At 40.3% G+C, this 26,732-nt stretch overlaps 1 protein-coding gene across 1 annotated transcript in view; it reads right to left on the bottom strand.

Moving 5' to 3' along the window:
• Positions 1-26,732, bottom strand: part of syt12 (synaptotagmin XII) — a 375,899-nt gene that overhangs the window by 120,625 nt on the left and 228,542 nt on the right. Inside the window, exons 2-4 of the mRNA XM_028793531.2 lie at positions 23,310-23,371; positions 6,744-6,937; positions 492-884 (exon numbers count right to left, since the gene is read on the bottom strand). Coding sequence (XP_028649364.1) covers positions 492-884; positions 6,744-6,937; positions 23,310-23,355 — 633 coding nt within the window. The 5' untranslated portion in view covers positions 23,356-23,371. The remainder of the gene's footprint in view (positions 1-491; positions 885-6,743; positions 6,938-23,309; positions 23,372-26,732) is intronic.

Genomic DNA, 26,732 nt, shown 5'->3' with positions numbered 1-26,732 from the left:
AATAAACTAATCCAAAAATAAAATGTAATGACATAATCGAAATAACCCAGCCACAGGGAATGCACAAACCAGTGCGTTTCTTCATGCCGGTCTCAAGCCTGGATAAATGGGGAGGGTTAAGTCAGCATGAGGTTCCGGTATAACATTTTGCCAGATCAATATGCGGACAAGACATACTGGTAGTGGGTGTAACAGAACAAGATGCAGAGGACAGGAGGACATAGAAAAAGATGACCCGCTGTGGAGCAGACGAAAATGAAGAAGAACAAGAAGAAGAATGACTTAATTGAAATCTCCATAATACATATCCCCTAAATAAAACAACAGTACTGGAAAACAACAAAAGGGTACTGGTAAATACAAAAAGCAATCATGACAATAGCGGCCAGCCATGAGCATGACTTCAGTATTTTCCTTTGTAGAGAATCAGTCAACAATTATGCAGTCAGAAAACTATAAAAAATAATTTTTTAACAAAAAATACAACTTACCCTGGATATGCCAACTATCTGTTCATCTGGCAGCAAACTGATACGGACAAAGCAGGACTCAAAGTTGATCTCCTCCTTCTCCAGGAGATCTTTTCCTTGCACCAGTGTGACATACAAGCTGTTGGAATTCATGTCATACTCCATGTTTACCTCAATCTGTCCAACTGTGAGGTCATTTCCAAAATTATTACCGATGGAAGAAATTGAAGATAAAGAATCAGTGGACACAGATTTCCGAAGTGGCCCATATGACGTCAGCTCCACGTCCCTGCTCATCAGCTCCAGCGTTCCCAGCTCATTGATTGTTTCATAGGTGTCGTCAATTCCCAGGCTGCTCTTCCGGCTTGCTGGCATCTTCTCCATGGCTCTCTTGTGATTGGATGCTGCCACTCTCTAAAAAGAAAACAACAGAGAGGATGGATCTAATTAGAAAGTTTAAATCTCAACACATTCTGCAAGGGCACCATCAAGAGGGTTCTGACTAGCTGCATCACTGTCTGGTTTGGGAACTGCAGTGTCTTACAATGCATGGTACACACAGCAGGAAATATCATTGCAACCTCTTCTCTCCTTTACAGATATCTTCATAAAGCCTTGCGCCTACAAATCCTACAGTAGGGGTGTCCAACTCCGGTCCTGGAGGGCCGCAGTGGCTGCAGGTTTTCATTCTAACCCTTTTCCTAATCAGTGACCAGTTTTCACTGCTAATTAACTCCTTTTCCCTTCATTTTGATAGCTCTGTTTTTAAGGATTCCGTCCTCTGAACTGATTTGTTTCTTCATTAAATGGCAGCCAAACAGAAATGAGACGTGAAACGAGCCAACAGATGACCAGCTAAATTGGAACGTCAAACTCCAGCCAATTTCACTCCAACCAGTTTCTTATGAGAAGCCAGTTCTTGCTGTTATTGAATATCATGACTTACTGCTCTCATTCTGTCACAGCAGACTGCTGATTTTATGCTTTTTCTAAGACCACCGTCAAGATGTTTTGGTGACCTGACCAGACCAACAATTCTAAGACCTTCACCTTTCTTTGTTTTCAGGTTAGCTGGTCGTGTGGCGGCTTGTTTTGTGTCTCATTATCGTTTGGCTGCTCATTAAGGAAAAAGAGACAACTAAGTGGTCTGAGTCACGTCAATTAAAACAAAGGCAAAGCAAGTGAATCAGCAGCAAAAACGGCTCACTAATTAAGTAGATGGTTATGATGAAAACCTGCAGCCACTGTGGCCCACCAGGCCTGGAGTTGGACACCCCTGTCCTATAGTATTGTATAGGACCACTCCCCATCTTCCCACGGTCTCTTTGTCTCACTTCTATCTGGTAGAAGGTACTGTGGCAACAGCTCTGCCAGGTTCTAAAACAGCTACTACCCCTTTACTGTCTGGACTCTGAACTCAGTGCTGCCCTCAGATCTGCTTCTAGTAATTTATTTATATGACATACATTTGTTACACCTGTTACTACTGTTGTATTTTATTATTACGTATTGTTATTATTTTGATATTTATTACTATTTCAGATTATTGCCATGTGGTGAGAAATTAAGCAAAATGACACCTTTTATTGTCATTTTGCTTAACTTCTCACCACATCCATAATGGCTAACATGTAACAACACTCTAGTACTTCAAATGATTGCCATATATTCACATACTTGTTATTTATTATTTATTAACCTGTTTATATAGTACAGTATAATTTATTATCCATCTTGCACTTGTCCTATGCTTATGTGTATTTTGCATTGTGATCCTGTATGCTACACTATAGTGTATGGATGGTATGAAATTAATGCCACTTGACTTGACTTGAGAATGTAATCAGATGTTCCTTTATCCATCAAGAATATAAATCATATTAACAACAGTCTAAAAATTAGCAGTAAAATCCTTGGTTTGCAGCGGATGTCTGTCACTGAGTTTTATTACACACAGGTTAATAATAATAATAATAATAATAATAATAATAATAATAATAATAATTCATTACATTTATATAGCGCTTTTCTCAGTACTCAAAGCGCTATCCACACAGGGAGGAAACGGGAAGCGAACCCACAATCTTCCACAGTCTCCTTACTGCAAAGCAGCAGCACTAGGTTAGAAAGAAGGCCGACTCAATTCAGACAGTCACCATCTTCTTTTTCCTAAATTTCAGTTGTTGCCATCAGGCTGCAGATTTAGGTTTCTGAGGATAAAGAGCTCTTTTATTCCCAAAGCTATAAGCAATTTGAAATCTGTTACTTGTAGGAATGCTTCTAAATGCTAAATTCTGAATTACTATTTTGAGTACTGTTAAAACGAATTATTCTTCTTTTTACTAATATTGAATGTCTGTATATATGGTTACACTAGTTGTCAGTTGTAGTAACTCTGTATATTTTATTGGATTTGTGTAACAATGTCTTATGTTTTTGTACTTGTCTGTGTCACACACACATGCCTGGGAGACGAAGTCAGGGCTTGGTGACTTGTAATTCCACTCCTAGCCAGTGGTTGGCGCAGCCTTGTAACATTTCTCCTATTCTTCCCTCTTCAGATCTGGCAACCATTTCATGTTAACTCGTATTTATTATTTTTGTTATAAAGGGTTTGCCCGAATGTGCCCCAACCACTTATCCTTGTTCTGTGTTTTATTTACACTGGCTGCAAACAAGTTTCTCTCTGGGATAATAAAAGTCTACATAACCTAACAAAAAAAATTCAGCAGGGTAGTGTTTTTGCTTTATTTCCAGTTAGAATGAACAAGTACAGCCTCAGACCTGAACCCTCCATTCATCGATATTTGGCTGCTAATAGAAACCGGACTGTGACTCTGACACACTGACTGGGCTGTCTTGGCCTAGCAGCTTGACATCTGGGGTATTGCAGGAATCTCTTCAAGAACAAGGGACAACCATGAAAACTCTGAATCGCACTGCTTGGTTCTGAACTTCCTATCCTCACCACACAATAAATGATAAGTTGTTCACATATTTTGTCAAGCAGTGAAATAAGCCCCAGTGTTTAGTTGAACATAAGCAGTGGGAGATTTTTCTAGTCTTTCACTGGTAATGGTATATGTGTAGAAAAGTTAACTTTTTAGGCAAGAAGAAATGGACATATTGCTTTCTATCAGAAGTATTTCAGCATTTAGGAGATTAAATTCTGAGGGGAACTTGGAGGGACAGCTGCCACATTTTTTCAGACAAACTCAGACAAAGACACTTTCACATTATGGTCTCTTCTATGGATTTGTAAAGTGTTAGTCACGCAAGCTTGTGGGGAGAAAAGTTATTGAGGGTACTTGGGGGTCCACATTAATGGCAGGTTGGACTGGACAGAGGGAATGAATAAGAAAAGGCAGAGCAGGCTCTTCTTCCTTAGGAGACTTCATTCCTTTAATGTGGGAAGTGACATCCTTCACATCTTCTACAACTCTGTGATGGTCAGCGTGGTGTGCTGGGCTGGTAACTTCACTTCAAGAGAGGTCCACCGAATCAACAAGCTAATTAAAAGGACAGGTTCAGTTATGGGACACACTCTGGACATGGCAAAGGAGAGAATTAAAACAAAACGGAGTGCCATTTTGAACAATGCTCCACATCCTCTCTCTGACGCACTGAGGAGTTTCAGCCAATGAACCATTCAGCAGAGGTGTGTCAGAAAACACTAGGGGGGCTCCTTTATAACAACAGGAATAACACCTCATTGGGACAGGGACGAACAAGTCAGAAGTTTTCTTTAATTTTCTTGCTTTATAGTCATTTTGGTATGTGTATTCAGACAAAATGGCATATAGTTATTTATTTATTTAGTAATTAATTTAATTAATTAATTTCTTTGTTTATTTATTTACTTGTTTGTTTGTTTATTTAAAGGGACCCAGGTGACAAATAAAGTCCTATCTATCAATAATACAGTGTCACACATGTGCACATAGGAGGCAGCTAAAGGGCTCAAATGATTTTAATTCCATGCCAGACCAGAGGGTGGCAGAGTGCACTAATCCTTTCTGTCTTTCCTCTGCAGACCAGTTATGGGAAAGTCCGCCTGTCCCTGATGACATCACTTCCAGTCCCTGCCCTCAATGGCATCATTTCCGATCCCGACCTCGATGGCATCACTACATCTGCCTTTCCATAAAACCAACATTTTTACCTCCTTCAAGTCAGTTCTGTTCTGGACTCCAATCTATACACAATTGTGCAATTAATGTACTATTTTTGCAGCCAGGTTTCAAACCTTTTTCGGACTCTTGTCTATTCATTTGACAACAGTTCCACTTTTCTCATATAGAGTGGAGGAGAAAAACTGAGAGGACTACTGACATCCCTACTGACATCACAGAATTTAAACCATCGTCCACCTGGAAGGTGTTCACGGTTGGGCCAACTCGAGATCAGGATGGAGCTTATCTGGTATCTAACTTATCTTCACATGGCTCTTATCTGATTGTTAATTTAGGGATGTTACATGAATATTCTTCTCTCCTTTGGACACTAATGTTAAATGGGATATCCCTCAGGACCCCAACACTTCATTTTAACTGTTGTCCTCTTCTGTGTACTTTAAGTACATTTTTTGCGATTTTTCAGGGTAATGTTTTAGGGTAAGGTAGTCATATTCACTAATTGTGGCTTTGAAGAGTGGCACTGTGTTGCCTTTTGGACGTCAATACTTGGAGTAAACCCTGATTCGATAAAAGTTTGCAATAAAAAAAAAATTAATCTGTAGCAACATCCTATAGCCCACTGCTTACCCAAAGGCTGGTTTTGCTCAACTGGAAGAATCCGAGTCCACCTTTGTTTACTCAGTGGGAAGTAATGTTCAACGTTATCTCAAATTGTAAAGCATAAAATTATCTGTATGAAGCTCAGTTTAGGTATTATTTTCAAAATTTGTCAATAATTCATCAAGAAACCTAAAAAAATGACAAATCAGAGGAGGCCATTCAATCCATCAAGCTAATAGCTAATCTGCCCCAATATCTCATCCAGACTCTTCATAAAGGCTGTTAAGGTTTCTGCTTCATCTCCATGTCTCTGTAGTTTGTTCCAGAGTTCCACAACCCTTTGCATAAAGAAGTGTTTCCTGGCTCCAGCCTTCAATACGCTTCTCCCTAATTTCCACTGATGTCCTTGAGTATGTGATTCACCCTGAAGCTGAAGGAATGTTGCTGGATCTCCTTTATCAGCACCTTTGAGGATCATAAAGACCTGGATGAGGTCTCCACGCAGTCTCCTCTGCTCGACACTAAACAGGTTTAATTCTCTGAGTCTCTCATGGTAGGACAGGTCCTTAAGTCCTGGGATGCACTTGGTTGCTCTCCTCTGCACAGTGTCAAGTGCTGCTAGGCCTTTCTTGTATTGTGGTGACCAGAACTGCACACAAACCTCCAGATGTTGTCTCACTAGTGCATTTGAGCATGATGTGTAAAATTCAACAGTTCTTTTGATATAACCTAACATTTTATTTGCCTTTTTATTTGCTTCTGTACATTTCTTAAACAAAGAATACATTGTGTCAACATAAATCCCTAAATCCTTTCCAGATGTTGCTTCCCATAGCTTGGTGTCTGCCATCTTATATTTAAAACTGATGTTACTTTTGCCAACATGTAGCACATTTAGTTGCATTTTTCAGGTGTTTGCCCAGTTCTGAAGCTTGACCAGGTCTTTTTGAATTCTTTTTGATGCCTCCTCTTGTCTGCAGTCCCTACTATTATAGTGCCAGAATCAATGTCATTGTTGGTCTGTAATTATCAGGATCCGTTTTGTGTCCCTTCTTGAAGATTGGAGTCCCATTTACAGCTTTCTTCTTCCATGTTGTCCCAATGATCTTTCTCTGCCATGTCTGTTGTCTGCACGCTGACAATACTGGCTCTGGTTCACACTGTTCAGATAGAATCAGTGACAATATCATCTGCACTTGCTTTCCTCAACTCTTTGAAGTGATCCAGGCCAGATTCAGCTGCAGTCACATACCCAAAACAATTGAGTTAAACAGAGGAGCAAGTCTCATGAGTGCTGCTCTTTAGGTGCTTCGTCATCTCTTTCTCACATACACACATCTCTGCACAGCTTCTCAGGGTGGCTTCACCCCAATTGTTTCTCTTCCAGGATCACGTGGTCAAAACAGAATTTTTTTTCTAAAAATGCCACTGATTCAGAAGAAACCCAAACCCCTTTTATTTACACTGCCTGTAATTTGCAAAACAGGTATGTTCTTAGAATAGTTTAAAACAACAGGCTGTTCAACAATCGTATTACCTTCTGTCTGGATTCAGAATATGAAGTGCCGTACTTCTGCTCCAGGTAACGATAATCATAGTTGGGGAATGGCGACGGTGTTGGGTAACTTCCAGATTTCCACAACTTCCAGAGATTGACTCCTGCGGCTCCGAGAAGCATCAAAAACCCAGCTATGTAAACACCAACCTCCCATCTAGGAGGGCTTTGGACCACTGTGGGAGGATGAAACAAATAAATGCATTAGCTACTTTACAAAATGGAATTTATAGATAACAGCATAGTTCATAGAGCAAAGACAATTCAGGCTATTTTACTAGAGGACCCACTCAGTAAGCTGCACACAGTGTACCCATTGGAGGCTATCTATCTATCTATCTATCTATCTATCTATCTATCTATCTATCTATCTATCTATCTATCTATCTATCTATCTATCTATCTATCTATCTATCTATCTATCTATCTACAGTAATATGAAAAAGTTTGGGAACCCCTTTCAGCCTGCATAATAATTGACTCTCCTTTCAACAAAAAAGATAACAGTGGTATGTCTTTCATTTCCTAGGAACATCTGACTACTGGGGTGTTTTCCGAACAAAGATTTTCAGTGAAGCAGTATTTAGTTGTATGAAATTAAATCAAATGTGGGTCCCCTTGTAATTTTGCTGATTTGAACGCCTGTCACTGCTCAATGCTGATTACTTACAACACCAAATTGGTTGGATTTGCTCGTTAAGCCTTGAATTTCATAGACAGGTTTGTCCAATCATGAGATATAAAGGTATTTAAGGTGGTCAATTGAAAGTTGTGCTACCCTTTGACTCTTCTCTGAAGAGTGACAGCATGGGATCCTCAAAGCAACTCTCAAAAGATCTGAAAACAAAGATTGTTGAGTCTCATGGTTTAGGGGAAGGCCACAAAAAGCTATCTCAGAGGATTAAACTGTCAGTTTCAACTGTAAGGAATGGAATCAGGAAATGGAAGGCCAAAAGCACAGTTGCTGTTAAACCCAGCAGGTCTGGCAGGCCAAGAGCAGCACGGTGGCACAGTGGGTAGCCCTGCTGCCTCGCAGTTAAGAGACCGCTTCCCAGATCCTCCTTGCGTGGAGTTTGCATGTTCTTCCTATGTCTAATTCTAAATTGTCCCTAGTGTGTGCTTGTTGTGTGTCTGTGTGCCCTGCGGTGTGCTGGCGCCATGCCTGGGGTTTGTTTCCTGCCTTGCGCCCTGTGTTGGATGTGATTGGCTCCAGCGGACCCTCGTGACCCTGTGGTTAGGATATAGCGGGTTGGATAATGGAAGGATGGATGGCAGGCCAAGAAAAATACAGGAGCGGCATATGCGCAGGATTGTGAGAATGGTTACAGACAACCCACAGATCACCTCCAAAGACCTGCAAGAACATCTTGCTGCAGATGGTGTATCTGTACATCGTCTACAATTCAGCGCAATTTGCACAAAGAACATCTGTATAGCAAGGTGATGAGAAAGAAGCCCTTTCTGCACTCACGCCACAAACACAGTCACTTGTTGTATGCAAATGCTCATTTAGACAAGACAGATTCATTTTGGAACAAAGTGCTTTGGACTGATGAGACAAAAATTGAGTTATCTGGTCATAACAAAAAGCGCTTTGCATGGCGGAAGAAGAACACCACATTCCAAGAAAAACACCTGCTACCTACTGTCAAATGTGGTGGAGGTTCCATCATGCAGTGGGGTTGTCTGGCTGGTTCAGGGACTGGGGCCCTTGTTAAAGTCGAGGGTCAGATGAATTCAACCCAATATCAAGAAATTCTTCAGGATAATGTTCAAGTGTCAGTCACAAAGTTGAAGTTACACAGTGGTTGGATATTCCAACAAGACAATGACCCAAAACACTTTTTGATCTACAAAGGCATTCATGCAGAGGGAGAAGTACAATGTTCTGGAATGGCCGTCACAGTCCCCTGACCTGAATATCATCGAAAATCTATGGGATGATTTGAAGCAGGCTGTCCATGCTTGGCAGCCATCACATTTAACTGAATTGGAGAGATTTTGTATGGAAGAATGGTCAACAATACCTCCATCCAGAATCCAGACACTCATCAAAGGCTATAGGAGGACAGTGTCTAGAGGCTGTTAGATTAGTAAAAGGAGGCTCAACTAAGTATTGATGTCATATCTCTGTTGGGGTGCCCAAATTTATGCACCTGTCTAATTTTGTTATGATGCATATTGCATATTTTCTGTTAATCCAATAAACTTAATGTCACTGCTGAAATACTACTGTTTCTATAAGGCATGTCATATATTAAAAGGAAGTTGCTACTTTGAAAGCTCAGCCAATTATAAACAAAAATCCAAAGAATTAAGAGGGGTTCCCAAACTTTTTCATATGACTGTATCTGTCTGTCTGTCTGATTGATTGATATAAAAGGCACTATATGACAGACAATCTATCGATTGTGGTCAATGAGACAAATTATATAGGGTCATAAATAAAGGTTGAGTTGTCATCAAGGCTGCCCTGTTTAATATACAAAAGAAAATAGTTTCAGGGTAAAAAGGAAATAGGGGTTTGAGGGCATAGCGACAGAAATAAAGGCAGTTGCTTTGGAAATCAGACTGCAAATGGCACTTTAAAGGTTGGGTCAGGGTTTGGGGGAGCTCTTTTCTGGTTGTTGCTCTGGCCCAAAAAGCAACATCACTTTTCAGGGATGCTCACATTTATACTATATGGGCTGGAAGGGGCAGGGCATCTCTGTCTTAATGGCCCCTATTAGGTGTCTCCTTGGCACTGTGGCAGAAACAAAAGGAGACAAAACTGTTAGCGACAGCACCCCCTCTGGTGCAGATGAGCCTGGAAGGTGATCCTCTGACACTTAAGCATAACACAAATTATCTATCTATCTATCTATCTATCTATCTATCTATCTATCTATCTATCTATCTATCTATCTATCTATCTATCTATCTATCTATCTATCTATCTATCTATCTATCTATCTATCTATCTATCTATCTATCTATCTATCTATCTATCTATCTATCTATCTATCTGAAGGAAAAGACAGTGCAGTCAGAAAAACCTTAAACATAAAATATTATTAATTCACTCCTCACCAACAAGATATTTCAATTTCCAGAGCTGCAGTTTTACATACATAAAAAAATGATACTAAGCAGTTTATATATTCCTCTGGAAAAATTTCAGCTAAATATAGAATATGATCACACATGGTATACAATGCAAAAAATCTGTTTTGAGATAAATGAAGTTGTGCTATTTGGATGTTAAGTTACAGTATAGAGCACCATGCTTTGTGAAGTACTAGTCGAGAGGTTAGGTGTGATGTGAATGATTCATTTTCAAGATGCTCCTCTGAACTGCTGGTGTGCTATTATGGTACCTCATAGCCTCCTCTGCTCACTGTTCAGGAGAGGACCTGAAGTGCAAATCAATTCCAGGGATTCAGCCTAACTGGGTTCATTAGTGACAGACAGACAGACTGACTGACTTGCATATCCCGGTCGTTTGGTTCCAGAAGATTCTAAATGGAGGATGAGACTGTCGGAAAGTCATTTAAAGTATAATTAATAGAGGTGACAGAGTCCTGTGTAAGAGTCTAGTCCAGACCAACAAGTTTAAGCAATTCCATGCTACGTCAGGAAAGATAGTTTATACTTTTACTGTCAGTGAAAGATTTATTTTAACAGATTAGCAATGAATAAAAGAACATTTGCTTGGTTAGTAATAATAATTAATAATGAATATTCAGCATGTTTGGTTTGCCCCCTTAATGCTCCTAATTTGAAATTGTTTTACGTTTTATTTTAAATGTATTATTTTTTAAAATGTGTACATCACTGTGTTCCTGTCTAATAATAACTGAGCTATTTAAGATATTTCAGTCTACTGACTATTTATTTAATCTGATTTCCTGAGCCTTCTGTTTTTCCCAAAACACCACTAAAGAAAGGTTGTGTCTTTTTCCATCCGTTTCTTGTTTTCTGATGCCAGAGATTAGCTTGGAACGTCAACACAAGTCTATATAGAGAAACTGCTCAGATCCCTTCACTTTTTTTTTACAATTTACTATATTCTCTTTCAGCTTTGTACAAAAATCGTTTAAATTCATTTGTCTTTGAAGCAAGGAACACTCAATCCCAGAGAATGACAAAGCAAAAACAGGACTTTAGACGCTGCTGCAAACACTGAACTTTCCCATTGATATAAGTGTTCAGACCCTTTGCTCTGACACTTGAACCACCCGCTGAATCCGAACACAGGGTCACGGGGGTCTGCTGGAGCCAATCCCAGCCAACACAGGGCACAAGGCAGGAACCAATCCTGGGCAGGGTGCCAACCCACCGCAGGACACACACAAACACACCAAGCACACACTAGGGCCAATTTAGAATCGCCAATCCACCTAACCTGTATGTCTTTGGACTGTGGGAGGAAACCAGAGCGCCCGGAGGAAACCCACGCAGACATGGGGAGAACATGCAAACTCCACACAGGGAAGACCCGGGAAGCGAACCCGGGTCTCCTAACTATGAGGCAGCAGCGCGACCACTGCGCCACCGTGCCGCCCCCTTTCTTTGTTAATATTTATTATTAACAGGCTGAAATGTTAAAACAGTAAACATACTCAGACTCTGCCTGTACAGTTCCTCCTCTCACAGTTAACACAATGAACACTGGGAGAGGCGAACACTGATGACGTAACATAACAAAAACAAAGAAAGCATTTTAGTAATAACAAAACAAAATCATAAAATAAAAAAAAATAAATTGCACAAAACAGAAAATCTACATACATGTGCTAAGAATGATGATTAAAAAGGATATAAAACAAACAATATGACTTAAGGAACTTATTATACATTACTATCCATATGCTCATATACCGGTCTGTCTCACATCCAGGTCAAATTTCGACCAGTTCATCAGAACCGAAAGTGGTCAGAAGTTGGCAACTACCTGTATTTGATGTAGAAAATGATTATAGTTTCCTCCCACAGTCCAAAGACATGCGGGTTAGGTGCTTTGGTGATCCTAAATTGTCCCTAGTGTGTACTTGGTGTGTGTGTGCATGTGTGTGTGTGTGTGTGTGTGGTGTGTGTGTGTGCGTGTGTGTCCTGCGGTGGGCTGGCCCCCTGCCCGGGGTTTGTTTCCTGCCTTGCGCCCTGTGTTGGCTGGGATTGGCTCCAGCAGACCCCCATGACCCTGTAGTTAGGATACAGCGGTTTGGATAATGGATGGATGGATGAAAACGATTATATTTTGACCAGCACAGGTAGCCTCATTAACAATTCACTCAGACTTCCTGTCCTGCATTTGATGCCCCCAAACTCTGCTGCAGTTCCCACCTTGGAATAAAACATCTGGATCATAAATGAATATATGAATGGTGACCAGTAAAAGTAAGGCAGTGATGCCCCCCAGTGGCTTAGACGGTGAATGATAAACTGTGCCATGCCACTTCAAAGCCAGCAGTGACTCCATGTTTGACCCTGCATGAATCGGGTTTCCAGTAGAAACCCAGAAACTACTGTGCTGTCCACTTGTCAATGCTGCACACAAGAGCATCAGCTCAGTAATATCAAGGTAACTGTTAAAGGCAAGTGGACGTTGCTCCGAGTCTCCTGGTTAAATATTTACACTCCTTCAATTCAGCATATTTTTCGGAGTGTAAAGCTTTTACTGAGGAAGCTGGTGCCCTGTCATCATTTTATAACCGATGCACACAATGATTCTCAATTAACGTTTATTTGCATTTCACAGCTGGCCACAGTTTTGCCTGTTAAAGAGGGAAAACAAGACAGAAGTTAAAAAAAAAGGCTGCCACCAAATCAGGGCGTAATGCTGTGCATTTTAGAAATATGGCATGATATGAATTATTCATACCAGTGTGTATGATTTCGATGATGGTACATGGCCATAAAAAAGGTTCTATCATAAAGCCAGGGCCTCCTGAAAGTGACAAGCTTTTATCTTGGCTCGATGTACCAGCAGAGGAAAAGAAAAGCTCATAAAGTTGTGTTCTCCTTCCTGAATGCTGCTGATTGTATCTATCAGACAGACAAAGAAGAAGGGCAAAGCTCCCTGAAGCACAGAGTCTGGCGCCTTATATGCAATTATGGCTTTATTCGTGTCTTCATTTTTTTTAATCTGCTTGCTCTGTGCTCTATATAATTGAGTCAAAATCTATAGTTTCAGGGAAACATATCCTCTGACCTATCAGAGGAACTTCATCATCTTTGACCCCTTTGAAGTTCTGAAAAAAGCTCATTGGTGGCTAAATACACTGGGATACTTTTGCTTCCTAAACACATTTGGGTGTAATTTAAGGGTTTAGGATTAGGCAGCTAATCACAAAAATCAACTTTAAATTTTCCTATATCACACAATTTTATTGCAATCGCCGAATTCTGTGATTTCCTCTAATGTTATAAGTATGCCCCTTGTCACTCATGTGCATCAGAGGAGCACCTTCCAGACTCATCAGATGTATGTCATACCACTCCGGGACAAGAGGGGGAGCTGTTGCTAACTCTATTGTCTCCCTTCTATCCACAGCTCTGTAAAGATGCCCCAGGAGGGCAATTGATTCCACCCATTCCAGTCAGAGTGCTATAAAACTGAAGAGAGGATGTCAGGAAACGGAAAACTAATTTTTAGAGTCAATGTGTGCAAAAAGCAAAACAAAACAAACACGACATAAATAAATCAAAGGATTGAAACCCAAACGAGATCAAAATTCAGGCAAGAAGTCGAAAACTAGACGAGAGGCGAAAATCAAACACAAAGAATTTCTACAAGAGTTTTAAAGGATTTATCCACAGACTGGATAAAGCTTAGTAAAACTATTGGCCTTTTATCCAGTCTTTCTGATGAACTCAAGGTCACTCCTCTAGAAACACGTGATACAGCCCTAGGAACGGTTACCCAAAATGGCGGTTACTTGAGAAAAAGGCCACAAGACCCAAAATTCAGCTCTGATCATGACTGTCTGTTGCCGGACTGAGCTGACCGAAGGTTGGAATTAAATCTCATCTTCCAAGGCTGCTTTCTTTGCATTTAATACATGCTGGTTCGATCACTAGCATCCAAACGTTTCGCATCTCTGTACTGTGTCAATAGGAATTCGCCAGGCTAATACAGTGGAGCACTTTAAAAAACTGCTGAAAACACATTACTTTAACATGGCCTTCTCATAACTTCACTGTAATTTAATCCTGATACTCTGTATATCCAATTCATTATAATAACTTATCATGGTGACTCTAAAATCTGTACTAACCCCTACTCTGTCTTCTGTTTCCTTTTCCGGTGTCCTTTTGGAGGTGGCCACCACCATCTACTCAAAACACCGTGATGTTCCAACATTGATGGATTAAAAGCCAGAAGTCTGCATGACCATCATCATCAAGTCCTTCCGTGAGAACCCTAATTACAAAGAGGACTATTTCATTTATGTTAGGTAGAATGCCCAGAGGGGACTGGGTGGTCTCGTGGCCTGGAACCCCTGCAGATTTTATTTTTTTCTCCAGCCTTCTGGAGTTTTTTTTTGTTTTTTCTGTCCACCCTGGCCATCGGACCTTACTCCTTTTCTATGTTAACTAATGTTGTCTTATTTTAATTTCTTATTTTGTCTTTTATTTTCTTTTCTTCATTATGTAAAGCACTTTGAGCTACTTTTTGTATGAAAATGTGCTATATAAATAAATGTTGTTGTTGTTGCCTCTCCCCTACTTGATGACAATATACAGTAACATCAACAACAACATCTGTGCTGAACTAAAACGATACTCAGATAAACCAAATACTGTGAATGTGACAGCCATGTTGGAGAGCCTCACTATATTAAAAAGAGCTGACCTCTGTAAGGGTACACAAGTATGGCACATACACCACATGTTCACCCCACAAAGATACTTTTGCCTCCTCTTCGTATAGAACTCGGACTAGAAAATTTCATGAAAGTAGTAAGCAAGGAAAAAGAGGAATTTCGATATTTGAGACAGACACTTCCATCAAAAACTGACGCCAAGATTAAGGAAGACATCTTTCTTGTTGTACAGATCTCAGACGTCACCAATGACAAGCAGTTTGAAAATTTGCTAGTGGGGCTGGCAGAAATTGCATGGTAGGCATTTAGAGACATCATTGGGAATTTTCTTGACAACTAGAGAGCACCAAATAATATCCAGCTGGCTGACAACATAGAAAACCATAACGTGCAACATGTCAAAAATTCATTTTCTTGACCTACACTTGGACTTCTTCATTGCTAATTTTGATGTTAGTTAATGGCGAATATAGTGAAGAGTTCCACTGATGGAAAAGTGGTATTGGGACAAGTAGAATCCATCGATGTTGGCCGACTATCGTTGGAGCCTGAAAGGAGAATCATCAGATGCGGTGTACAAAAGAATTCCACAGTTTCAAAAGAATTTCAGCACTAAAACATGTTGAGCTCATTGAACTAATGCAATGTGTCAGCATCATTAAGTTGTTAAACACTCTAAATTCATTAAAAGTTTAATTTCTTCTTTTTCCAGATTTCTACATGATACAATCAATCGGAAATGATATTTGTGTTCCACTTGAAGCTGCCTATCATAATCACTGCATGTTTTTCAGGAGGCAAAACTTTAACAAAGGGGGTTGTCGAGTTTAACACAACTTACTGTATTATTTAGCTCTATGGTTTTCTTATATTACATATTTCTTTTTCCAGGCTATCATCCAAATGATTTGTGGCCAGGTGCAGATTAGTAATTTGCAGTCCTTTGCTGTTCTTTTACTTCGTGTTGAACACACACAGAGATGTAAAGGCAAGCAAGTTATGGTTTTGAGCTGCTAATTGCTTTGTCTTTTGCATCTCATAGTTAATTAGCAGCTAGTAAAGAAGATGGGAAGCGATAAAAAGCAGAAAATGCAGCTGTTGATGACTGACAGAAGCAATCTCAGAAGCAACTAAAAAATGTTACGTGAGCAATAATTAATTTCTAATTAATTTTGATTGGAAATAAAAACCCACAGCCACCTCAGGACTTAAATTGAAAGCCCCTGTTGTACACCCTTGTGTTATTGCCCCAGTGGCACATTTTTACTTAATCTCCTTTTGAATTGAATACTCCATTAATGAGGTACATTGTGGCTAGAGGGCGGCATGGTGGCTCAGTGGGTCACACTGCCGCCTCACAGTTAGGAGACCTGGGATCGTTTCCCAAGTCCTCACTGTGTGGAGTTTGCATGTTCTCCCTGTGTCTGCATGGGTTTCCTTCCACAGTCCAAAGACATGCAGGTTAGGTGCATTAGCGATCCTAAATTTTCCCTAGTGTGTGTGGGTGTGTGGCGCCCTGCCCGGGGGTTGTTTCCTGCCTTGCACCCTGTGTTGGCTGGGATTGGCTCCGGCAGACCCCCATGACCTTGTAGTTAGGATATAGCGGGTTGGACAATGGATGGATGGATTGTGGCTAGATTTGACATTCTGTTTGACATGTAACTATCTTTGAATCCATCCTGAACCATTTTGCTGGTTGTGAAACATAGAAAATGGAGGCAGTTTCATAAAATTCTATTACAAGTCTGGAAATAATAGGAATTGGAAACTGAACAAATAAATGACTGGCCTACTTTAAATAATGATTTTTCTATTTCAGCTAAAATATACTTGGACAGTCTTAATTAAAACATTTCAGGCCTGAACTTGTCGAAATTGTCATTCGGAAACAGAAATAAGTGCCATGCTGCTCCTCTCCACAATCACAAGCCCAGAGCATGAAAACTTCACAGGCTTGACTTTGGGGGATTTTACCATCAACACAACTATCGTAGTTCAAGTCAGGACTTTCCTCTTTTTGTTTTCCCCTCCATGCTATTCCCACCATGTCCATTATATTCATTAATTTAAAAAAATGCTGTGGCATATCTACCATATAATAAAACACTATGTTCTGCATGTCCAGTCTGACTTGGATGTGATCGGTCAATTTGGCATTAGTGACGCCCTTGAAAGAGGAAGTGCGAGTGTGAGACACACAAGGAGGAGTAAAGGCGTCAGATGCATGTTGACAGTCACCTTTACAGACTAGAAGTATAAAACCGAACAGGAGGCACGTAATAAAGACAGAGTCTCAGAAACTGGCTTTACAGGAACGGGTTACAGAGGGAACGCCAGTGAAGAGACATTCAGACACACACAAATGCAGTGGAAAGGCACTGAAAATCCACACAGGACAAGAGATATGATAAGAGAGGATAAGAGATATTTGAAGTTATTCCCTCACCTGTCTTTGACAGGCACCATGGCTGGTATTAATTAAAGCAATAAAAATCTTCTTGCAATACGGACCTGTCAAATATCACACTGATTCTCTCTGACTCACAGAGCTGTCTGGGAACATCAATTTCTTCTTGAGGTCTAATGTCATTATGGGCTATGGTTTGTAGATTGATGGGAAATATATTTGTTTAAAATTAAATCTGCAGCACAATACAGTGTGCAGACAGTTAAAGAATCTGACTACTGTGTGAATCCAGTGTATGTGAAAGAGATGGCATGATGGTGTAGAAATGTAGAAATCCCTCGAGACCTGTCCTTTAGCGTCATGGCTACTGTAAGGTTGATGCCAGCACTGGGCCAGTGACACTACAAATTAGATTTTATCTTGTTGACTAAGTGTTAAACCAATGGCTTAAAACCAGAACAATAATGAGAAGCCTGATGAAGTGGCTGTAGGCTTCAGCAGTGTACCAGGTGAGGGGGCTTAGGGGCCCAAGTGTTGCATCTACATGACATGGAAATAGTAAATCCTCATGAGCTGATTTAGATTTGTGAGTCTCAGGTCCAATATGTCAGGCCGACTTTCACAAAATAAATATATACTGCTCAAAAAAATGAAAGGAACACTTTTTAATAAGAGTATAACATCACGTCAATGAAACTCCTGGACTATTGATCTGGTCAGTTAAGTAGCAGAGGGGGTTGTTAATCAGTTTCAGCTGCTTTGGTGTTAATGAAATTAACAACAGGAGCACTAGAGGGGCAACAATGAGATGACCCCCAAAACAGGAATGGTTTAACAGGTGGAGGTGACATTTTTCCCTCCTCCTCTGTTTTCTCACTAGTTTTGCATTTGGCTATGGTCAGTGTTACTACTGGTAGCATGAGGCGATGCCTGGACCCTACAGAGGTTGCACAGGTAGTCCAACTTCTCCGGGATGGCACATCAATATGTACCATTGCCAGAAGGTTTTCTGTGTTTCCCAGCACAGTCTCAAGGGCACGGAGGAGATTCCAGGAGACAGGCAGTTACTCTTGGAGAGCTGGACAGGGCCCCTCATAGAAGGTCCTTAATCCATCAACAGGACCTGGATGCAAAGCAACGCTTCTTGCCAAAAGCTAGACACCCAAATTGCCTACTCCTCGAATGGAAGGTCTTCTTGCATTAGACATTGAGCTGCTCACTCTTTCTGGCAGGGCTTCCTGTTGCAGAGTGTGGGGTAGTCCCCAGACCGATGATTTACCCTGGTATTTATGTCTTTTCACACTTCACGGTGGAATTTTGGGTTCAATGGGGTATCGAAGACTTTTGGCCAACACATGGTGGACTCTGGCCTTTCAATCAATTCAATCTAGGTCCCACCTTTCTTCTCCTATCCTCAGTTAATGAATGGTTTATCCATGACAACAGTCTCACAGGGCATACCTTATGTATTTACACCTTTGCCCCATGCAGACCTCAGACACCCCTGTTAACCACTTCTAGTTGGTCATGTGGCAAGCCAAGCAGCTCAGTAAATTTTATAATGGAGTAATTGCTTGATGAAGTATGTATTTCTAGTACATGTTTTTATGACTGTTGTAGTATGTGTCTAATCAATACATTCATACTGTAAAGAAAGCAAACAGCACTTAATTATTTATAGTCCATTATAGTCCATCCCCATATTAGGTGCCCATTAGAAAATTATCCAAAATAGTGGCATGTTAATTAACACCAAAAGCACAACAATCATAGAAAGTAAACTAAAACCCCTGAGAAGTATTTATGGCACTGCAGTAATTAGAACTGCATTTACCTGAGAGGTATATTTAAGACTTCAGCTTGCCATATGCATCGATTTTTTGCTGTCCCCAGAAGTCAAATTTTAGAATATTTGCCATTTTGCTTTATAGGTTGGCTTTTGTGGACATAACATTTTGAATTTGGAATTTTAGCATCGTAAATTTGCTCTATAAAATAAACACTGAGTGTTTTTACATCCATTTTAATAACCCAATTATTCACAGAAACTCAGTTTCTAAAATACACGCATAAACCCATAGAGAAACCAGGATATCAGTCTCTGAGAAATGGGGCTAACTCATGTGGATTTCTCCTTTAGTAACCCTTTAGTTATTCGTTTAGTCTCCTTTAGTTATTTGTCAATGTAAATCATTAACTACATTACAGTTAAGGATTTTGTAGTCTGAACATGTCTGTTGCACTCTGTTAGCTTTGCACACAATTGCTGTAGCCACGGGTAGAAAATGGTTGAAGTATCCACAAAGATCAATTTCCAGAGGTAAATAGTTGGGAACTGCATTATTTCTTGTCCTGGTTGAAATAAATCTGCCTCAATATTCCAGAAATATCTAAATTTGTGTTGACGGGCTGAATGCACAGTGCTAAGCTCAGAAGCACAATTTTGGGGGCAGTGACGTGTGTTACGTAGTTCGGTTACTTTTTACGAGTACCGAGTAACCTAACGCAATACTTATAGTGCATCCAGAAAGTATTCACAGCGCATCACTTTTTCCACATTTTGTTATGTTACAGCCTTATTCCAAAATGGATTAAATTCATTTTTTTCCTCATAATTCTACACACAACACCCCATAATGACAACATGAAAAAAGTTTACTTGAGGTTTTTGCAAATTTATTAAAAACAAAAAAACTGAGAAATCCCATGTACATAAGTATTCACAGCCTTTGCTCAATACTTTGTCGACGCCCCTTTGGCAGCAATTACAGCCTCAAGTCTTGTTGAATATGATGCCACAAGCTTGGCACACCTATCCTTGGCCAGTTTCGCCCATTCCTCTTTGCAGCACCTCTCAAGCTCCATCAGGTTGGATGGGAAGTGTCGGTGCACAGCCATTTTAAGATCTCTCCAGAGATGTTCAATCGGATTCAAGTCTGGGCTCTGGCTGGGCCACTCAAGGACATTCACAGAGTTGTCCTGAAGCCACTCCTTTGATATCTTGTCTGTGTGCTTAGGGTCGTTGTCCTGCTGAAAGATCCAGGATGTCTCTGTACATTGCTGCAGTCGTCTTTCCCTTTATCCTGACTAGTCTCCCAGTTCCTGTCACTGAAAAACATCCCCACAGCATGATGCTGCCACCACCATGCTTCACTGTAGGGATGGTATTGGCCTGGTGATGAGCGATGCCTGGTTTCCTCCAAACGTGACGCCTGGCATTCACACCAAAGAATTCAAGCTTTTTCTCATCAGACCAGAGAATTTTCTTTCTCTGAGTCCTTCAGGTGCCTTTTGGCAAACTCCAGGCGGGCTGCCATGTGCCTTTTACTAAGGAGTGGCTTCCGTCTGGCCACTCTACCATACAGGCCTGATTGGTGGATTGCTGCAGAGATGGTTGTCCTTCTGGAAGGTTCTCCTTTCTCCACAGAGGACCTCTGGAGTTCTGACAGAGTGACCATCAGGTTCTTGGTCACCTTCCTGACTAAGGCCCTTCTCCCCTGATTGCTCAGTTTAGATGGCCGGCCAGCTCTAAGAAGAGTCCTGGTGGTTTCGAACTTCTTCCACTTACGGATGATGGAGGCCACTGTGCTCATTGGGACCTTCAAAGCAGCAGAAATTTTTCTGTAACTTTCCCCAGATTTGTGCCTGGAGACAATCCTGTCTCGGAGGTCTACAGACAATTCCTTTGACTTCATGCTTGGTTTGTGCTCTGACATGAACTGTCAACTGTGGGACCTTATATAGACAGATGTGTGCCTTTCCAAATCATGTCCAGTCAACTGAATTTACCACAGGTGGACACCAATTAAGCTGCAGAAACATCTCAAGGATGATCAGGGGAAACAGGATGCACCTGAGCTCAATTTTGAGCTTCATGGCAAAGGCTATGAATACTTATGTACATGTGCTTTCTCAATTTTTTTATTTTTAATAAATTTGCAAATATCTCAAGTAACATTGTCATTATGGTGTGTTGTGTGTAGAATTCTGAGGAAAAAAATGAATTTAATCCATTTTGGAATAAGGCTGTAACATAACAAAATGTGGAAAAAGTGATGTGCTGTGAATACTTTCCGGATGCACTGTATTCTACTGAAGTAAAAATACCTGGGTTATTATTATCCCAGCAGCATTAGTTGTAAGACAAGCACTTGTACCAAAACACTGGAACTTTGAAGGGCTCGGTCACACACTTGATCAGAAAACAGAAACATTAACAAAGTGCCAGTTTAATTTTCATCCAGTTATTTGCTATAAATATGTTGAAACAGTGTGATCAGGTGACGCAGCAGCCAGTTATCATACTGCGATTCATTGGTGGCTCAAGTTGAGGATGTTTTCACTTCACAGCATATGAAGGAACTAAGCAAATGCAGCAAAACCTGATCATTTTCTTGTGTTTTAAACATTTCTAGTCAGTTTAATAAAGGTTCATATAGGGGCTTAGGATTCAATAATAAATGTTGACCAGGCAAATAAGCGTTTTTTTTATATAAAAGAAAAAAACGCAACACAAATGTAACATGCTGTTTGTAACACATTACATGTTATAATAAGTAACTTATTTATTTAGCTGTATTTTTGATAAGTAATGAATAATGTAATGTGGTGGATGGTTGGGGCCCGTACCTGGCCAGGATTCTGGTTTAATGGAAGTGCCGGGGCAGAGAACTTGCACGGGGCATTATCTTCCCCAGATCGCTAGATAGCAGCCCCTGGGGTAGCAGTGGTGCCTCGGATTCACACAGGAGCTCCATGGGAGTTGGAGTTTGGCACCGCTCTGTTGGGCTCCGTGGGTGCCACCAGGGGGTGCTGGAGGAACTGCAGTGCCCTACTTTGTCGGGCTTCCACCTCACCCAGAAGTGCTTCCGGACCATGCTAACGGCCCATCAGAAGTGCTTCTGGGTGCAGGATTTATTAGAGAGCGAGGGTGAAAGAGAGACAAGACAGAGAAAGAAAAGGAGTGTATTGTTGTGCTTGGGAGCAATGTACTTGGGTGCTGGTGGGAAATGAATGAAAAGCGTTTCCCACTGAAATAGATAGATAGATAGATAGATAGATAGATAGATAGATAGATAGATAGATAGATAGATAGATAGATAGATAGATAGATAGATAGATAGATAGATAGATAGATAGATAGATAGATAGATAGATAGATAGATAGATAGATACTTTATTAATCCCAGGGGGAAATTCACATATTCCAGCAGCAAAAATATTAAATTAAAGAGTAATAAAAAATGCAGATAAAAAAACAGACAATAACTTGAATAATGTTCAACGTTTACCCCCTCTGGTGGAATTGAAGAGTCGCATAGTTTGGGGGAGGAATGATCTTCTCAGTCTGTCAGTGGAGCAGGACAGTGACAGCAGTCTGTCACTGAAACTGCTCCTCTGTCTGGAGATGACACTGTTTAATGGATGTAGTGGATTCTCCATAATTGATAGGAGCCTGCTGAGTGCCCGTTGCTCTGCTACGGATGTCAGACCGTCCAGCTCTATGCCAACAATAGAGCCTGCCTTCCTCACCAGTTTGTCCAGGCGTGAGGCATCCTTCTTCTTAATGCTGCCTCCCCAGCACACCACTGCGTAGAAGAGGGCACTCGCCACAACCATCTGATAGAACATCTGCAGCATCTTACTGCAGATGTTGAAGGATGCCAGTCTTCTAAGGAAGTACAGGCGGCTCTGTCCTTTCTTGCACAGAGAATCAGTATTGGCAGTCCAGTCTAATTTATCGTCCAGCTGCACTCCTAGGTATTTATAGGTCTGCACCCTCTGCACACAGTCACCTCTGATGATCACGGGGTCCATGAGGGGCCTGGGTCTCCTAAAATCCACCACCAGTTCCTAAATAATAATAATAATAATAAAAGCCTTGTGTGCTGTAGAGACTTGAGCTTGTGTCTACATGTGTCGGGTCTGGGGAGCTGGTGTGCCCCCTATGGGCCACAGTAACTAAATTACTTTTCAAAGTAACACTCCCCACAGTGCTCACAAGACACAGGCTCCATGCTTGTTTTTGGAATCACAGCAGCTAAAGATGACATTTATCTCTTTTTATTTGGGCATTTTAATGACATCATCACATATTGCCACTCCATAGGTTAATTAATTTATGCAAACATGGATTAATAAGAAACCAGGTTTCTGCCTTTTCCGGGTTTTGTGTGTGCATGTAAACACACTCATTAACTCAATGTAACAGCACTCCTTCCAGGGGGTTATTCATGTCAGTTCAGTCTCCACCTTCTTGCAAACTTGAGTTGGATAAAAAAAAAAACGTGACTCATGAAAATGAATGGGTGGAAGGGTGATTCACATGGTACTCACCACTTGTGTGGTAATTTGAGATGTCTTGTCCAGCCACAGAAGACATTCTTGAATGATTTTTCCTAAAGAAAAACAGTTATTATTAATATTATTATAACATAGCATTCTCAAGCTTTATTCCTCTTCAGGTTTGCCAGAGGGATGTTTGGTAATGACAAGAGAAACCACACAAAAATGGGTATGAGGTTTCTTACAAATCCTACAAATCAAGGGCAGGGGCCTCTTGTATAATGGCATGCGTAGAATTCACAATAAAACATGGCATATGAACAAAAACAGAAATGTGCGTATGCACAAAAATTACAGTTCCATAAATCTGTGCGTACGTCATCTTCCACATTCTTCCGCTATCTAAATCCCAGTCAGTGTGAAATGTAACACAAGTGAACTCGCCTGCTGCCCCACCCCAACTCCTCCCAGAATTATGCCTCTATGAATATGCAAATCAATATAAATAGCCCTTAAGCTCAGCGTTCTGTGAAAAGGCAATAGCAAAAGCATGAGGGAAAAAGAATTTCAACAAATACCAAGTGGAGGCAAGGAAAAACGTACTATTTGTTGGTTTAAGCAGTGGTATAAACAACAAAAGGAAGTTAATCGAGTGACATAGCGTGGCGGAGAAACTCAAAAGTCACACAGTGCCCGAAATAAATTAGAAATGGTCAGATATGAAAGTTGCCGTTAAAAGGTGAGTCATAGCCCATCATCTGAGTGTCATATGGAAGTGTATTAGGGTACAGAGAAAATAAAAAAAAAAAAATAGGGACACAGTGGAAAAAAGCTCAAAATGTCAACTTTAGAACATCATAAATTTCATCTTAAAAATAATTTAATTTACTAGTTTCTCAAATACCATCGTAACTAAAGTAGCACATTAAATGCTTTGTTTTGTATGTGTTCTTCTATGTGCTCTATGTGTGTGAATGGGCTTTCTCTTCCGACGACAGGAAACAGAATACATTACATTCATGATATTATAGCTCTCTATATGTATACTTGATATCATTTTCATGATGATATGAATTAGAGTATGTATTAAACATGGGAACAGGGTGGCGCAGTGATAGTGACAAGATGGCGCTCCATCCAGAGATTGTTTCTGCCTCCTGCAAGATGCTTGCTATGTTGTGCATGACCTTCGATGAAATAATTTATTGCAGCACTACTGTCTCTTTCAAACATACTAACCTCCAATTCCTGTCCTTCCTTTTCTTTCTCCAAGTAACCAATCACCACACAATCAGCTCTGTAATAAATGTTAAGCCATCTGTAAGCTTAGAACGCAGATTCTTCAAAACTTTTATGGAACATTGAAATATCTTTGTAGTACATGTTTAATTATTCTATCCATCTATCCATCCGGAGTTGCACCAGTCCCAGCAAGCATAGAGCGCAAGGCAGGAACAGTCCCTGAATGGGGCGCCAGCTCATTGCTACCGCTGTCTACCGCACCCTTACATTTAATTATTAACAGTATACATTATTTAAATGAAGTTATAAATGTATCTGTATAATGCAATATACATACTTTACTGCATTTCATCTTAAACATGATTTCAAGAGCTCCAAGAAGATAACACTTGGAAATCTAAGTCGACTTAGAAGCCAGTCGTCACCATCTGTAAATACACGCTATTGAATTGAATTGAATTCTTTTATTCTTATTGTATGTACCAGTAGATTCAATATGCAAATCCCCCATAAACTTATTTTCCTATAAAATGATAAAATAATAATAATAATAATACTATAAAAAACAATTAAAAATATACAATATGAAAGAATAAGTACAATATACATGTACATATAATGTAGATAGTGAAATGATTCATAAAGTGGCTCAGGTTGTGCAATATTATAACTGTATCGCAAGTTTACAGTGATGCAATTGTACTTATAAGTAAAAACAGTTCTACCAGGAGCACTTGATGGACTGATTGAGTGCGTTTATAGCTCTTGTGATGAAAGTGTTTCTGAACCATGAGGTTCAAGCAGGAAAGGCTCTGAAGTGTTTGCCGAATGGAAGGAGTTCAAATAGACTGTGCACATGGCTGAGGCAGTGTGTGCTAGAAGCTATACCCCGAGAATTCTCTCCGCTCTTGACACAATCTACCATAGAACTTTCCGATCAGCTGCTGTAGAGGTGTGATTCCACACTCCGATACGTTGGGTTAAAATACTTCAAGTGGTGCACTGAGAGTAACAACGCTAAAGCAGCTATAGTATTTGGAATAGTTTGGCCATTCCGTGCACCATTATATGGTTACAGGTTGATTACAATCAGATGCTTTAAACTAAAAAAGAATATGGGGTTAATTTAAGGAATGTGAATCTGAAAAAGAAAGGGAAACCACACAGGAACAGTAGCACTGTTTGATGCTGGGAGCCACCAGTTTGCAAAACCAAGGCGAAAACGTGTGTACGCAATAGTTTGAGCTGACATGAGAATGTGCGTGGCTAAACGCCAAGTTTAGTTGTTATACATTGCAATGTGAGTGTGGAATCAGGCGTACACTACATTTTTGTTATAAACGCACTGTTTAAATATGAGGCCCCAGGATCTTCAACAACCTACCCAGATGTCCCTTCACCCCAGGCAGCCAGACCCTAACACCCACAATGAGGCTTCAGACTGTAAAGGCCTAAATGGGAGAATTTTTCTGTTGAACTCTTTTGTGATTAAATGTGTTATAAAAATAAAATTTGAAAATTTCCAAGGGGGGGTGAATAATTTTTATAGGAGCTTTATCTAATATGGCCATGTCATGCCTGAGTTTGGACTGTAGAACTTCAAGGCAGAATCACTACCACTGAGTAACTCTTAAGAACTGTTGAAATCCAAGTTAAGCATTTTGAAGAAGAAGATTTATTTTATATATCTCCTTCCTTGGTGATCACCTTCTCAGGATGAATTACAAAGCAAATGGGAAAAAAACACAACAGTACAAAATAAATTTTTATAGCCCCTTTCCAAGATGATCACCATTCTAGAGCTATTTAGGAAGAAAGCATGAATATCAAATAATGTAGCACAAAAAAACGGAATTCAAACTCAAATCTAGGTAAATCTATTAGATTAAAAGGTTTTATTGCAGGTAGCCCTTTTACATTTTGACTTTTTGACACTGCTGTTCTCATGTTCTCCTCTTGTCTTCACAGATTTCTTTCTCAAGGCTTTCCTTCCAAACCCCCAAAGTCACAATGTAGGCTCTCCATATTGGTCTGCTAATGGTGTGTACATATGGGACTTGCACCCCTTGTAGATTTGGTTCCCACTTGGACAGAACTTGCTTCAACTCCAAAGCTGACAAAACCAAATCAGATGGATGGATGGATGAATGGATTCCCCATAATGAACATAATGTCATGGCACTTTGTAGAAGGAACACCATTGTTTCTTTGTTTCTTCAGGTTTGTGGGGAA

This window comes from Erpetoichthys calabaricus, chromosome 2 (assembly GCF_900747795.2).
Source record: "Erpetoichthys calabaricus chromosome 2, fErpCal1.3, whole genome shotgun sequence".
NCBI classification, from domain to species: domain Eukaryota; kingdom Metazoa; phylum Chordata; class Cladistia; order Polypteriformes; family Polypteridae; genus Erpetoichthys; species Erpetoichthys calabaricus.
Note: the sequence above shows the minus strand (reverse complement) of the source record. Positions and strands in the feature narration are given on the sequence as shown.